Source organism: Lasioglossum baleicum, chromosome 13 (genome assembly GCF_051020765.1).
Source record: "Lasioglossum baleicum chromosome 13, iyLasBale1, whole genome shotgun sequence".
Classification (NCBI taxonomy): domain Eukaryota; kingdom Metazoa; phylum Arthropoda; class Insecta; order Hymenoptera; family Halictidae; genus Lasioglossum; species Lasioglossum baleicum.
The window spans coordinates 9,507,867-9,522,790 of record NC_134941.1 but is presented as its reverse complement, the minus strand read 5'-3'; the positions used below and the strand labels follow the sequence as shown (position 1 = coordinate 9,522,790).

Genomic DNA, 14,924 nt, shown 5'->3' with positions numbered 1-14,924 from the left:
AACCAGAAAGAATGAACCTGCCGGATAAACGAAGAGCATTTGTTGCACCCTTTCCGCGAGCATAATCTCGTTTGACGAGGAGCAAAGCACCGGGAAGTCTGCCGAGTCTACCGAAACTTCGCCTGTTCGTACAACTGCGCGCCGCAAATGTTTATTACCGGCAACTATTCCGTTCCCAACCCCGTTCGCTGAACTTTCCGCGGTGATTACAAAAGTTACGGTGCCGTTCTCGCTGACAGGCCGATGCTGCACACACACACACACACTGCCGCAGTAGTAAGAATTGCAAAGGAGTTGTAACGTAAAACCGCGAAAAATTCTTTCGCCGTTACACAGCCTGGCCCTGTGCGCCGCGCCGGAAACCTTTCATTGCCGACAATTCAGACAATTCGTCGCTGACAGGTCGGATTTGCGACGAGCCCCGCTAATTCCTGGTGCTAACATACACTTCGATGATGTAATTGGATTTTGCCATCGGCCCTTATCGCGTTACATTCGATCTGCCGTGTATAAATTAAACATCTTTCTCCTTGGGAAGCTACTAATTACCGTTTTATCATCAGTACCGGTAAACTCTTTGTATTATCGTTGCTCGCTCGGACTTGGAACAAGTAAATAAATATGGCAGAGGGATCTTCTTTGTATTAACTGCATAGAGACTCTAGAAATACAAGGAGAAGTGCTCATTGCATGCCTACCACAGAAATTAACCTTTAAATGGTACAGTGTTTACTCAGACTGCGAAGTATCAGGACCTTTCTAAAACTTCAATTTTCTCAGGTATCGTTAAGTATGTAATTTAAGACTAGATAACTCAAATGTTCTAAAGATGGTAAAGAAAAGGTGTACAAAAATTTTGTTAGGGTTATGAGAGGCCTCAGTATAGCAATCGACGGTTCAAGAAGAAATGAATAACATCCATGTTGATTAAATTGCATCCTGAATATTATAAACCGAGGAGAGAAAGCAGACATAGAATATTGGAATTTGTTGAAGGTATCGGAAAGTAAGGTGTTGTTGATAAGAGCAACGTGTTTGTAAATTCGTGTCAGTTGCACAGTCAGATAATCACTTACTGAGTCGAATCACGTTCGCGCACAGGTGATAGAGTATCCATTGGCAGCAGAGGAGCACTTGTAGCGCGGCCGGTTTCAACGGCAGCATGACGATCGTTTCGCGAAAAGCTTCTCGATCCGCCTCAAAGACGGATGACCGTGTGATCCACGCATAGAGGATCCACGCACTGAAGTGGCCCACATATTAAACAGCAGTATATCGCATCGAGGTCCGAGGCTGCATAATATGTGGGACCATCGGGCGCGAGCAAGAGGGAAAAAGGAGGAAGAGCGCTGGAACGAGGAAGAGAGCACGAGCAAAGAACCGAGACACCCGTATGCACGCACACACACGCACCAGATTCCCCTACTCGCGCGAACGAATGAATGACGCCATTCGTTCAATTGCGACTAAGATCCGGATGTGTCGAATCTCGAGTGTTTATCGCGGCTTCGAGAAAACGCGGCAACCCCGACCCTTCTATGCATCATTTCACGTTATTTCGCTCTCGAAGATTACAGTCGGTCCCTTCAGCTGCTTCGAGGAAGAGAGATAATCGAACGCTGAGGACCTTTGATCCTCGATCGGAGATTTTATGAATGCATTTCCATTGCAGTTGGCCTGCATTTTCCATTTTAGAAATTTTCGAGATTCTATTAAAAATATTATCGTGGATGGAGTGTGGGAGTACACCAACCAATCACACACCCAATTTTGCTGTCACATGCTCGTGATGTCATCATTTTCGTGTCCCGCTTGACGCTACCGATCACTCTGAATTTAGGCTTGTTAGCGAGAATCGGATGTATCGTATACTTTGTTTCTGCTGCTGGCATGAACAGAGTCGCCAGATGAGGAGAGGGGGAACGAATTAAGGGGAAAAAGTTACCCTATAAGACAAGAACAGGCGTAAGAGAGATCCAGAGCTATGTGATCACTGGAGTAATGCGAATAGCGGGTCGCAGTGCTCATCATTCTCTGGTCCACTAGGAGGTGGACTAGTTCTCAATTTGCAGTTCTGGACTCTGTTAGGTTTCTTTTAGTGGGTATGGGCCCGGTACATATTCTGTACTGACGTAATCTTCGTGGGCGCTCCATGCTTTTATTTATTGTCACTAATGTCTAAAAAAATTATTTTCTCCTATTTAGTGCATTTTAATATAAGCGTGGTTTCATTAAGTTTTTTTTATGCAATATATTTTTTTATTTTCTATTTGTTAGTCTTTTTTAAATGGAACGCGAGATATAGTAATACTGGTATGAAATAGTAAGAAATATATAGAAGCGCAAGATATGGAAATACGCGAGATAGAATGAGGGGATGACTCAGAGAGACGACGTCTCTTGATGGAGTCCGAAATTGTCCGAAATGGAACTGAATGAACGGAACAGCATAATCGAAATGGGTCAGTGGAGTGGGGATGAGTCGGAGTGGGAACGAGTAGTGGAGTAGGGAGCGCTGGCGCGCGGAGTGGGGATCGTTGAACGCGATGACGTACTACCGAGCGTCACGCGACGAGGTGTGACGGTTAATATTAAAATTTTTCTACTGAACGCAGTTTTTTTTAAAATTTGTTTTTTAATATTCCATTATCATCCAGTTCTGAGCTATGTTTAAAGTTTCAAGTCTCTAGCTCATCGGGAAGTGGCTTAAAATTCGATTACAAGATTTGACACATACAACAACACCGACAACTCGGCAAGCTAATATAAGCGTGGTAAAAAAAGGAGGAAAAGTTACCCTCTTTCTGCCAGTGCCGGGCACATGCGGCGGAAGCAGGGGTCACAAGTTAATCCACGACTCTGGATCCGAATGCAACAAATTTATACGACGTACGATTGTTTTTGAAAAACCAATTCTCCCATTAACAACTATTTACGACCTGTTCAGTGCGGAAGACAGCCGCTAAATAACAATGTACCGAAGTCCATAAAAATCGTTGAACCTCCACTATCGGATTTCGATGGAGCAGCTCATAAAAATACGAATTTCCATAAAGATCCGCCGACAACGTAACGATATGAGAGACGTCGAGTGAAAAATTTCTTCCAAGTGAAAAATTATATAGACCGATACGGCGGACCAGTGCAAGAAACACGCGATTAAACATCGGGAACGGAAAAAGAACGAGAGGGAAGAGAGAAAGAAAAACGAAAGTTCCCGTAGGGCGGAGAGCAAACATCGCGTGACTTGTCGTTGTAAGTTTATGTCGCGGTTACCATTTCTCTCTACGGGAACGCACTTTATGGAGGATATTATCGTTCTAATACCCCGCAGAGCCAGCTGCCAAGGGACTTCTGGAATCCTCAAGGATCTACTCTCTTTCTCCCTCGATCCTTCGGCCAAGAATAGCCACAAATTTCGCGTATTCCTCGGCCAAGACCCACGGAGATATAGAAATCGACCCGCTATGATCGTTTTTATTCCGACCCTAATACACCCGTATTAGTGTTCTCTCGAAACAGAATCCTCTCTAGTTTATCGGCTGTTGCTACTTCGCGATCAGGATCGTCATGCTACCTCGGGCAAATCGTACCCCGTAAAAGTATAAACCGGACATGATATGTGTTTCCTTGGACTGAAGTCGATTGCTGTTCACACAGTTTTCAAATTCTTCATTTCCTTCATTAGTCTTCATGGTTTAATAATTTAATAGGTGTAACATTTATGTCAGACATAATCATTTTTATCAATAGTACCACAAATATTTTCTCCAGCTGTGATGGGACCAGAAAAAATATATATTTCTTACGGCCAACATTAATGCAGTACAACCAAAAAAATTTTCTAATTTCATTTATGATCTTAATTTTCAGGATCCAAAATTTTTTAATTGGTAAGATCTTACTTAACACTAAACCTACCGAGCTTTAACAGTAGTCGGTACATGTGTTGCCTTACAAAAATAACAAGATTGAATTTCGTTGAACTTTATGCAGTTCTAAATATATTAGCGTAATCATTTACCACGAAAGCAGCTTTATAATTTCAATAATAGTGAAATGTGTTAAAAAAAATGTTAAGTTGCAGAAATATTTTTTAATTATTATTATTAATATATTTTTATTAACATCACAGTGTTAAGAAAAGAAGTTATTCGTAAAAAATACTGGTTTAAACGAAACGCCCACTGTTCTACAGTCTTGAATTGAAGAATATTTATTCCGATAAAAATTGGTGTAAATATGAAGAATTGGGAAACGTGAGAAAAATTCATGACTACAGTGATTAAAAAGATGAACAGCGTCAAGACGGATCCAATTTTCTCCAGCTCATATGGACTCTGTTAGTCGTAAATAATAATCCATAAAGATTGTATGGCGCGTAGCGCAGGATAATGGAAGATATTTCGCGAAAAACTGGATGAAACAATGATATCGCATTTTACCCGGTGCGCCCATGGCTCCATAATACATGCTCAGTAATAAGAGAAAGAAAATTACGATTTAATGCGTTCGGTACGGCAGGCACGAGTACGCAATTACTATGGAAACGCGAGTTCGAAACGTGATATTACCGGAAGACATTTCATGCCACACCGTACAGGTAATACTAGCCTTGCGGTCTCACCACGGATCTGCAGAAAAATCCTGATCCGAAGATTGATTAATCCTTGTCCGCTTTTCAGCGGACTAAAATTAGGAATTCGCGATGCGAGACACATTCTCGTTTTCGAAATGATCAAAGACAATTCACGATTTTTAGCACATCGAGTTTTAGAATAACAACAAACTTTTTGAGGTATGATTAAGCAATAATTTACAACAGCCCGAGAGAAAAATGTTTTAGATTGTGAAATTCCATTTTGTATAGTAATAGTGAAAGTTTGTGTAGAACTGCAATTCTTGCAGTAGACGATGCAGTTGCAGTTTTAAATTCTCCATTGCAGTTTAAATACCGGGCATTATTAACACATCTTTCCGGTTCTAAGAGCTTGAAGTCATCGATTAAACCAATAATTTGACGCGTACAGTTGTATTACAGGTCAAGCATCACACCACACAATTACATATAGAAATTGAATTAGAATTTGCATTGGATTAAAAACTCACCGAGTTATGATCACGTGGATCGGCAGGTGAATTGTGTATTCCAGGTGATGTCAGCGTTCACAACCGCGGAATAAGACACTGTGATACACAAATACACTGTCTGGTGACCTCTTCAGTAAACCTGAAAAGCGAGCGAAAATTAGAAAAGCAATTTCCATAAAAATAAGGATTCTATTAATATCAATTTAATTGTACATATTTTTAAACCTGCTTCCTCGATATCAACGTTGATCGAAATTAATAGTTAATTAGAATCGTCGATGAAAGCCGATCTCCCCTAGTACTCTGAATAATTCGCAGATGTAAAAAAAATATCTGATTTAACTGACACAGAAAGTAATCGAGGCCAGGAATAAAATGGGACGAGCATTATTCGATTAGGTGATCGATGAACGATCCACGGAACTAGGTAAAAGGTGAATTGCTCCATATCGGTGTCATCCGCGTCTGTGAATATCCCTTGGCTTATCAATAAATGATTTCGCCGGCTCCGTTAATCGTTACACAGTCTAGGGTCGTTGCACTAGAAACTTCAGTTCAAGAGAGAGAGGTGGAGAGAGAGAGAGAGAGAGAGAGAGAGACTCAGTTTTGTCTAGAATACTCGCCGGCTTGACCCTACTTTGCATCACGTGCCAAGCCGAGTGGGATCAGGTACCATTTATCCACTCGAACCGGTTGCGATGCTGTAATTCAAACCGTTTCGAGGGCTACCATTGTTGGCCAAGAGAGATATCAGTGTCGCTTTGACGTTAACGTAAATATGGTACTTCATGTTGTTCGGCGGGACGTTAGCAAAAATCAAGGAGAGAACAAAACCTGACCCAGACCTAATCAAATTGCAAGCACTGTGCAGGCTCGACATTTTCTTGCTATTCTCAATAACAACCAGCAGAAACATGTAATATTCATTCATTCGTAAGAAAAGAGGAGATTGTACAGGAGCCAACTAGTATAATCTAGTATACAGTGGCCCACAAAAGTGTTCATACAATTCATCAATTAGAAGCATAGGTTTACGAAATGATATGCAAAAACTATTTTCCAAAAATTATAATTTACGAGGATGCATGCAAAAATGAAAAAGGCATTTCTTAAAAGTTTTTTATTTGGGCCCTTAATGAAAATTTAAAATATATGTTTTTAGATCTACGTTAGTTATACACATACTTTCATCGAAATCGATTGAGATACACACGAGCTACAAGCGGTTAAGAATGGTGAAAATACGAGGTAATAAATAAAAAACGAGGTCGTTTGGTGCAATTATAAAAAAGTTATTCTGTTTTAAAGGGCGTACAAACACTTTTGTGGGCCACTGTATCTAATCTAGTGTATCTAGAGTATATTCTATTATATTCTAATGTACATATGTATACACATATTCACCAACTTAGAAATGTAAAATAATTTGTTTTTAGTTAGATATGTACTGGGTTAATTGTTATGCACATTAGTTACAAAGTAAACCACGATTTACATATTGATTATTATACTTTGTTTAGAAATATATTTCGAGCCGTGTCACTGTTCTTATGAATAAACGATATCATCAACCGAGATAATTTTATTCAGTAAGATTATTTGCTAATTAGAGAGCTGATATTATCATAGGTCGACACTACTCTGATCTAACTATGATTTCATCGTTTCTCTATTTCTGTTCCGCGATAGGATACTGGAACAGGCGAAAAAATGATAGCAAAATATGGCCGGAATAGATATACCGGCTCGGCTGTTCGCAGCATCGTAATTCAAGCTGCAAGAGAGGATATCCATTGTCGGTGGAGAAAGATATCAGTGACAGTGAGTTTAGGTACTTAGTCGCGAGTCGCGTATCAAAAGGGGGAAGCCATTCGGAGGCCCAGCGATGGGTATTGTCCGTAAACGTGCCTTTTGTATTCCAATTGAACCTCGAATGGATCATCTGCGTCGCGGGAAAAGTACGTCGCATTCCGTGGATCCTTTTGTTTAATGGATACGGAGTGTAGCGGGGGGTAAAGAAAGGATCCACTCGGTGTCCCTGACGAATGTAAAATGTGTCCTGGACCTTCGAATGCCGGGATAGCAACCCTGAACGCATCGAATTGTTTGACAAAGGGTTTACCCCTAGGAAAATGATTCTACAACATTTCGAATTCAAAGTGAATCCACGAGTTTCAAAAATTGTAAGGGTACAAAATATTTTAATAATTTTAAAAGCTTAGTACAGCATTCACTGAATTCAACGCGTTCCAAAATGTTAAAAATCATTGTGGATAATAAAAGAATACAAAATATTCCGAGCTTTGAGGATCAAAAGGAGTTACATCAACGAGATATAAAATGTCTTATGAAGTTCACAAAATCCCGTACGTTTCAAAATCTTGTAAAAGGATGTGCCAGTGTATGTTAGAGGAATACAAAATGTTCCGAGTTTCGTCAAAATACTCGAAGCCATCGAATGCAAGAAAAATCAGTGGCGCAACGAATGCGTTTCTTAAATATAAAAAGAATTAGTCCGTACGCCGAACGAATACGAAATACACCGAGATCCCAGATGTTCGCTTTGTGAACCGAATGCAAAGCAGACTGAAATTTTAAATGCAATAAGGGTTGCGTTTGGGTTTCAGAATGCAAGAATCGTATCAAGATAGTTTAAAATATTCAGTCGGCGGAGAGGGATATCAATGCGACAGAAGTAGAGCTCGCAAAAAACCCCCAGAAACCAACGATATTAGAATCTCCAGGGGAACTTAATATGTACTCCGGTGGCCGTAGAGATGAGTCTACTCCGGTAGAACGTATAAAAATACACATGATACGAAATCTCGCGTTTTCAGGCCGCGCATTCTGACCTCTCTAAATATAATCCTCATCGATAAAGTTGAATCTCAGCCGGGCGAAATTAATTTCGACCAACAACGAGCTTTTCGAAAAGAATGACACAAGCATTCTCCACCTACGGGGCCGCGGGTTATTAAAAAATTGCTCGACTCCTAGAAAGAAACGCGGCTCCGGTGTAAATTTAGACGAATATTTTCGGCCGCGTGTCTTTCCGAGGGAAAACAAATGCATAAGATAATAATCCCGTTTTATGAAGAACATTAATGTCGACTTTACATAAATACAAAACTGGAGAGCAAGAAACATCGTTCAAAAGAATTTCCGCGACATATTTTACCTATAACTCCTACAGTCTCAAGTATTTTCACTTCAACAAATTTTTGTTACGATGAACTTTCGGAACAACGTAATTCAGACTGTTCGATAGCTGGGGATATAACCAAAAAGGGAATTATGATTCTACATAAAAAGATAAGTCAAGAAAGTGGACTACAATTTTTTCATAAGAGGCTTTGTTTTCGAGAATATACATCGAGTTCGCGTGCTTAGCATTTCTAAGTAGAATCAGTAGGTCATGCACAGACGCGTCGGACGATTCCTATTCCACAGCGCGTGAATTTTCAAACTCAATTTCCTGGGGAACAAAACCTCCTATGAAACATTTCTGATCTACATTTCCGACTTATTTTTTAAAATTGTAGAATCGTCTCCTTCTGTGCCAGACGTTTTAAAGGAGGGTGGAATATGATTGCCAGGCGACGCGTCGTTGCAACGCGTGTAATAATAAAGTGCGCTAACGGCGTGGCGCGAACGTGTGTTTAGGAATCAGGATCGGGGAATGAACGAAGTGAGAAATTAAGCATTACGGGAAATGGGGTCCACCGACGCGGCGGCAGCACGCTCTCTCGCGATAATAAAATTAGCCGGTTCATAACCGTTCGATGCTGCCTTATCTTTAACGCGTAACCTTCCCTTTGTGTTTCCCGTTGCAACGACGATATGGGTTGTGCTCACGTAACGCGCACACTTTTGCGGCCCGTAATGCACCTTTTTTTGTCACGGCACACGAGCGTAGATTAGATTTAACCTCCTCGTTGTCTTTTCCTTGGAACGAGGTCGCCGAGGAAAACTGCGCGTCGCTCGTTTGCAAACAAACACGAAACAATTTAGACACTTCTTCAACGTTCCTAACAAACTCCTTCGTTATTCGAAACCACAACGGAGAATTAATGCGGCATTTACTGCGCTCGTCAACAGCGTTTGCTCCCAAAAATATTATCACAACGTTCAAACAAATGAAACTCTGCCGGAAAGGTGTGTAGCCCTCCGCGAATATTTTAATTTTATTTATTCTTGAACTATATATAAATCGTTTGAACATATTTTACCTAACCGGAATCTAGAATACTTCACCGGAAGCCTATGAATAGATCCTTATGCAAGTTTCTATTTTTATAGATCGTTTTAGAAGAATCAAATTATTCCGTCGGCTGGAAGATTCCACATGACAAAATCAAGAAATTCATGAATGAATTTTAATATTTATGAATGAAGTACCTCTATGAAGAAATGGCTGAATGAAATTCTATAAATAAACTCTTGTTTGAAAATACGCTTAGCAAGAAAACAAGCCTGAACGTTGTGTTAATATTTGTTTTTTGTGTTCTTTCCAGCTAGATGCGGAGCTGGATTCTTTCAGTCTCGATTATACATCGGCGCGAAAATCGGCTAGAAAAGACGAGCGTGGTTTTCGTGACTCTGGCAATTTTCCACTGATAATAGGGTGCCGTTGATATTAGGGTGCACCGAGGCTCGGAAAATGTTGCTTGTCTGCCCCACGCGGCATGAAGCGTGTACCCATTCGTTCTATTTCGAGGATATTGATCGGCTTTCATGCCATATGAGAATATAAGGTTTCGAGGGAAAGTTAAATCGTTGCCTTACGCTCGACCTTAATATCTTTAACCATGATCACTATAAACTTTCTCAGGAATCTGCGTCCTCATCTCTCGCCTGCTCGTCCCGTTCCCGTGTGCAACCAGACGGGCTAGCTCTCTAGTCGTGACTATAACGCTCTCCTTCTTAGTAAACATTTACCACGGAATCGTGACGTTTCTATTAGGCTAGCGGCATCGACAGACCGCGGGGCCTTTGCGCATAAGTTGCATGTGCAGATCCCTATTGGTATTCCTAACAGAGGCTAGGTTTTCACTTCACCGTCGATAGAAAACTCTCGGACCGACAAATCAATCCCTTCTTGGTTTCTAATTAACTTTTAGGTGTTTGTACCCTCTAATTGTGCAATTATTCGACTGCGAATGTTAGTGCAATTTTTGTAGACTTACTCGAAAAAGGTGGAATGTATATCACTCTAATTAAGAAATAGTAGACGCCAAACAAATGATGTATTACAAACATGCGGACCGTGGAAACAAAAGAAAATATCATTTTCATAATTAAACAGCGATCTGTCGGTTTTAATTACTTTTACTTCGAATATTCAATTTTCATCGCCCCAGCATTCGTTTCATTTAATTAATTAGCAGAATTAATTATCCAAATATTTTCTCATATGTCCTGATTACATTTTTCATTATTTCTGATTATTTGCGTAACATCGACAATGTTCGTCGCGAAATTTGATTATTTAATCAATCCTTATGATTCAATTTAACGCGTTACCATTGACACCGCGCTGCTTCGACAGTGGTTATTGTAGCCACCCTAACCTCTCGCGCCAAGTGTCAATAGTGCTTGTACTAACAGAACAGTCCATTACTACTTAAAGTGCGACTGTACTGATGCGTGAGTGATAATAGAGACGGACAACGAAAATCAATAATATTTTAGGACGAAATTGCACGGTGCAATTTTTGCGTTGAAGACAAAAAAAACAGGTCTTTTCAATGGCAATACCTCCGATCCTGCGGACCTAATAATACAAATGGCGCCCATAGTGTCTCGTTACAGATTCTATCACTGACATTTTCGAAAATACCACCTTGTCAATTACAATGTAACGTTCAATCGTTGATAATGGGTTTGCAGCTGAACAGTACACATTTTTTTAATTCAACACATACACACATACAACGTTCTCCAACATACATTCAATGCACATTCAACATAGACTCGACGTGCAACCCCTAACAAGGAAACAACTCCTAAAATTGGAGGATCCAACTTAGAATTTTCTAAAGCATTTCTAATTTGACTGATAGATTATCTAAGAAATCAATTTATTTTGAAAACTTAATCTAATTTTCAGAATTTCTAGTCCTCCCTGCCAATTAACATTATACCACGTTGAAAAAAATACCCCATCAATTTCGACAAGTAAAAATTAGCAGTCGTCTTAATCGCAGCCTTTCATTCGTCCACGCCGAACTGGGTTATCGGTAGGACAATAGACCCCCGGAAGACCGTGTCGCGAGCAAGTCCACATCATGTCATTCAATCAAACAGTTTGTAAATAGATAGCAGCGTAACTCTAGGAGCGACCTTCAACAGTGCAGCTAAATCCGAAAAATCAATTGAATATTTACCTTGTGGTGGTCCGCTGTTGGAAGATTCTCGGCGCACACCTGTTTAAATCCCCGTTACGTTTAATTATCCGTTTCTGCGCAACACGAACGCGCCTACACTGTCGATTCTACTTTTAGGGGGATCCCCCTGTGTCAAGGGGGCTGGTTCCACGGGGGGCACAAAAGGGGGCACAGCGGATCCTCCGCTTTATTTACGAACTCCTACGACACTGTTGATCGCGGCGCGAAATCGGTCGCGATTCGAAACGCGCCACTTCGACATCGCACACGTTTTCACCGCTGAACGCCGCGGGGATGAAAAACAATCAGCTCTTGGAACAACAGTGCAGGTGGGGAAATAGAGACAGGGGAAAAGAGGGGAGAAACAGATAGAGAGAAAGAGAGAGAAAGAACGAGGACAGAGGAGATGAACGACGACGATTCCAGAATTAATCCGAACGGCTCGCGACACTGACGGTTCGAGGTCGTCACGACGACTGGCGGATCCGTCGGCAGAGTGCGACACGACAGCCCTCGGCCGGGCCAACGCATGCGCACCACCAGCGTCGTGCCCAACCCTGTTTTTCCCCGAAACCTCCCTTAAAATGCGATCACACTTTCCGCTTGACGTTTATCAAAGTGCATCGAATATTTTACATTTCTCCTTGGGTCTTACTACAGAACCGAACAACGACCATCCTTTGTGTTACACCAGGGACGTTAAGACTGCGAATACCTACTGCGGGAAATATTTATTCAACGCTCTGTGTAATTAGCAATTCGCTGCGGCTACGCCATATTCGGTGCACGAGCACGCAAGGATCAAGAGATATTTTATACGTCACGTTCCCTAAGCTGTTTTCTTCACTTTACTGAATAAATGACGAATTCTATATTGTTTGAGTTACATCTATTGTTTACGGGAACGAGTGATTTGTTTTATGTCATCCCCATTTTGGAAATAATTTTGATATAGATCAACTCTTCTTTTTTTAGGAATTTGTTTAGACATGTGCTCTGCTAAAGACAGCAAATAATGCAAATTGCGAAAATGAAACAGTAATAGTCGTCCTCCATTCAGAATTTCTTCGGATTAAAATTGAAAAATTACGAAACTGAATATTTGTATTTTATATTTCCTCCAAAAAATTGGAAACGACATCGAAAACTTCAGATGGTGCGGTTTTCGCGGTGTCACCGAGTGAACAATGAAGAATTCATCCCGATATCCGCGTTTCATCTCTTCCTCATTTTCCCGTCGGTTTCGAATTCATGAATTTCGAATTCGTCCACGGGAAGAAATTATCAAAATGTCACCGTGTTACATTCGCAACGAAAATCGACTGAAATGTCAGAGCGATCTAATTATTGAGGGAACTTCAATGGGTGGTACGTGAAACGTACACAATACTGTTTGTTTGTCAGTCGATCCCTCAAGCCTCTTGGGGACAATAGACTTCGAAATGTCGGAACATTGTGGCAGAATACCCGCTGTTCGAGAAATTCGCATGTAATACTTCACGAATAAAAAGCTTTCGATCGTAACAACGTTCGACAGATCTTGTAAAATATAATTAGAAATTTATAATATACTTATTCGTTGCGTGGAAAATATTTAAACGTATCAAGGTAGAACGGGATTCTATTGAAAAGGGGGAATTTCATCCGCGGACGAGGGCTCGTGTACGGAACTTCTAACAAAGGGCCCAAGTAATCCCTAAACAGCCCTAAAATAGCAATTTCTATTCCTGACAGTTTTCGGTCGTCGTCCGTCCCCCATTTTCAAAGAGAAAAATCTCTATACGTGGAGATATTACAGCGTAATATACGTATACCGTATTTTAATAGGAGATTCATGAATGTACATCGTTCATAGCCAAAGAGAAAGCACGAAATTCAGTGTTCGAGCTTACCAGGCTTCAATTACGACGCTGTCCACTTTAACATAAATTCTACCCCCTTTTCATACTCGCGACCGGTGTCAAGTAATTTACAGTTGCATATATCGGCGTGGCATTCATTCGTAGAGCACGGTACATTGCGATGCAATAACAGAAGGGTCCTCCATCGTGGCAAGCAAACGCGACCTGATTACTCGATGAATAGAATTTCAGATACGGCCGATAGCTCGTAGGAGCACAATAATTTGTATCTCACGATGCTACAATAACCGTGTGAGTGAACACGGTATCTATTTAAATTCCAATTGCCTTTATACGAGCGACCGTAAAGCCGCGCGGAAATAATATTACTTTTCATGCATGTCGCAGACGTCGCGAATCCCGATCGAGTCCTTCGCTGATTCAGATCGTGAAAGAATATAAACCGAATATTTTAAAAATATTTTTGCGAATAATTCGACGGAGACTCCTAAATTTTATTCGGAATTTATGAATAGAAATAACAAAATCGGGATTGCTGCAAAAAAAAACCACTTTATTCGCCTAAAAATATGTCATTCAGCTCAAGTTTCGGGAACTTTGCTCTTTGTTCGATCCACTTCGCTACTTTAAGGAGCCTCTCCTCGTGAAAAGGGGGAGCCATAAGTTGCAGGCACAAAGGTAGACCACTTTTAGAAAGTTTAATTGGCACATTGACTGCCGGTATTCCCGCCATATTAGCGGGCTGAGTACAATAATCTTGAATCAAACACTGGGTCTGATTATCCAATGAAATAAATTCGTCGTAATTCGGTGCCTCTGTTAAAGTGGTGGGGGTGAGTAAGAGATCTACATTATTATTCCACGCTGCGTCAAAATCGTTGGCGATCAGTCTCCTGATTTTCATTGCTTTTACATAATAGTCCTGGTAGTTCTGTTCCAACAGAAAGTAATTTCCGACTAGGATACGCTCTCTCACTACTCTGCCGAAACCTTCTGTTCTCGTTTTTCTATAAAGTTCTTGCATGGATTCCCATTCATCTGCTCTGTGGCCATACTCCATGCCATCGTAACAAGCTAAATTGCTGGCAACATCACAACGATTCAAGACTGAATAACAAGCTATAGAGTAGCTTGTATGCGGCATTGATACCGCAGAAACAGATGCTCCGGCTTCCTTCAAGTACTGAGCTACTTCGTCCCAGCATTCTTGAACGTCAGGACTTATATTTTTGACCTTGTATTCTTTTGGTACACCAATTCTAAGGTTACTGATGTCTACTGAATCTGGTAAATTCAACGGTACATATTCGTTTCGACTACAGGTTGAATCTGCTTCGTCTGGACCAGCTATAGCGTTTAAAATCAGTACAGCATCGTCAACATTTCTTGCTAGAATACCAGGTACATCCATAGAATTTACAAGGGGAATAAGTCCATATCGAGATAGCAAACCGTATGTGGATTTCAGTCCAACAACACCACAGTACGATGCTGGATTTCTAGTTGAACCACCAGTATCCGAACCTAATGCAGCATAACAGCTTCCAGTGGCAACAGCTACGGCGGAGCCACCACTACTTCCACC

The 14,924-nt window shown here is 40.9% G+C and overlaps 1 protein-coding gene across 2 annotated transcripts in view; it reads right to left on the bottom strand.

Annotated features, from left to right (window-relative positions):
- Positions 1-14,924, bottom strand: part of Gata (glutamyl-tRNA(Gln) amidotransferase subunit A, mitochondrial) — a 38,114-nt gene that overhangs the window by 22,320 nt on the left and 870 nt on the right. For both annotated transcript variants that reach the window (XM_076437226.1, XM_076437225.1), the window contains 2 exons: positions 11,478-14,923; positions 5,110-5,230 (listed from right to left, as the gene is read on the bottom strand). In XM_076437226.1, coding sequence (XP_076293341.1) covers positions 13,893-14,923 — 1,031 coding nt within the window. In that variant the 3' untranslated portion in view covers positions 5,110-5,230; positions 11,478-13,892. The remainder of the gene's footprint in view (positions 1-5,109; positions 5,231-11,477; position 14,924) is intronic.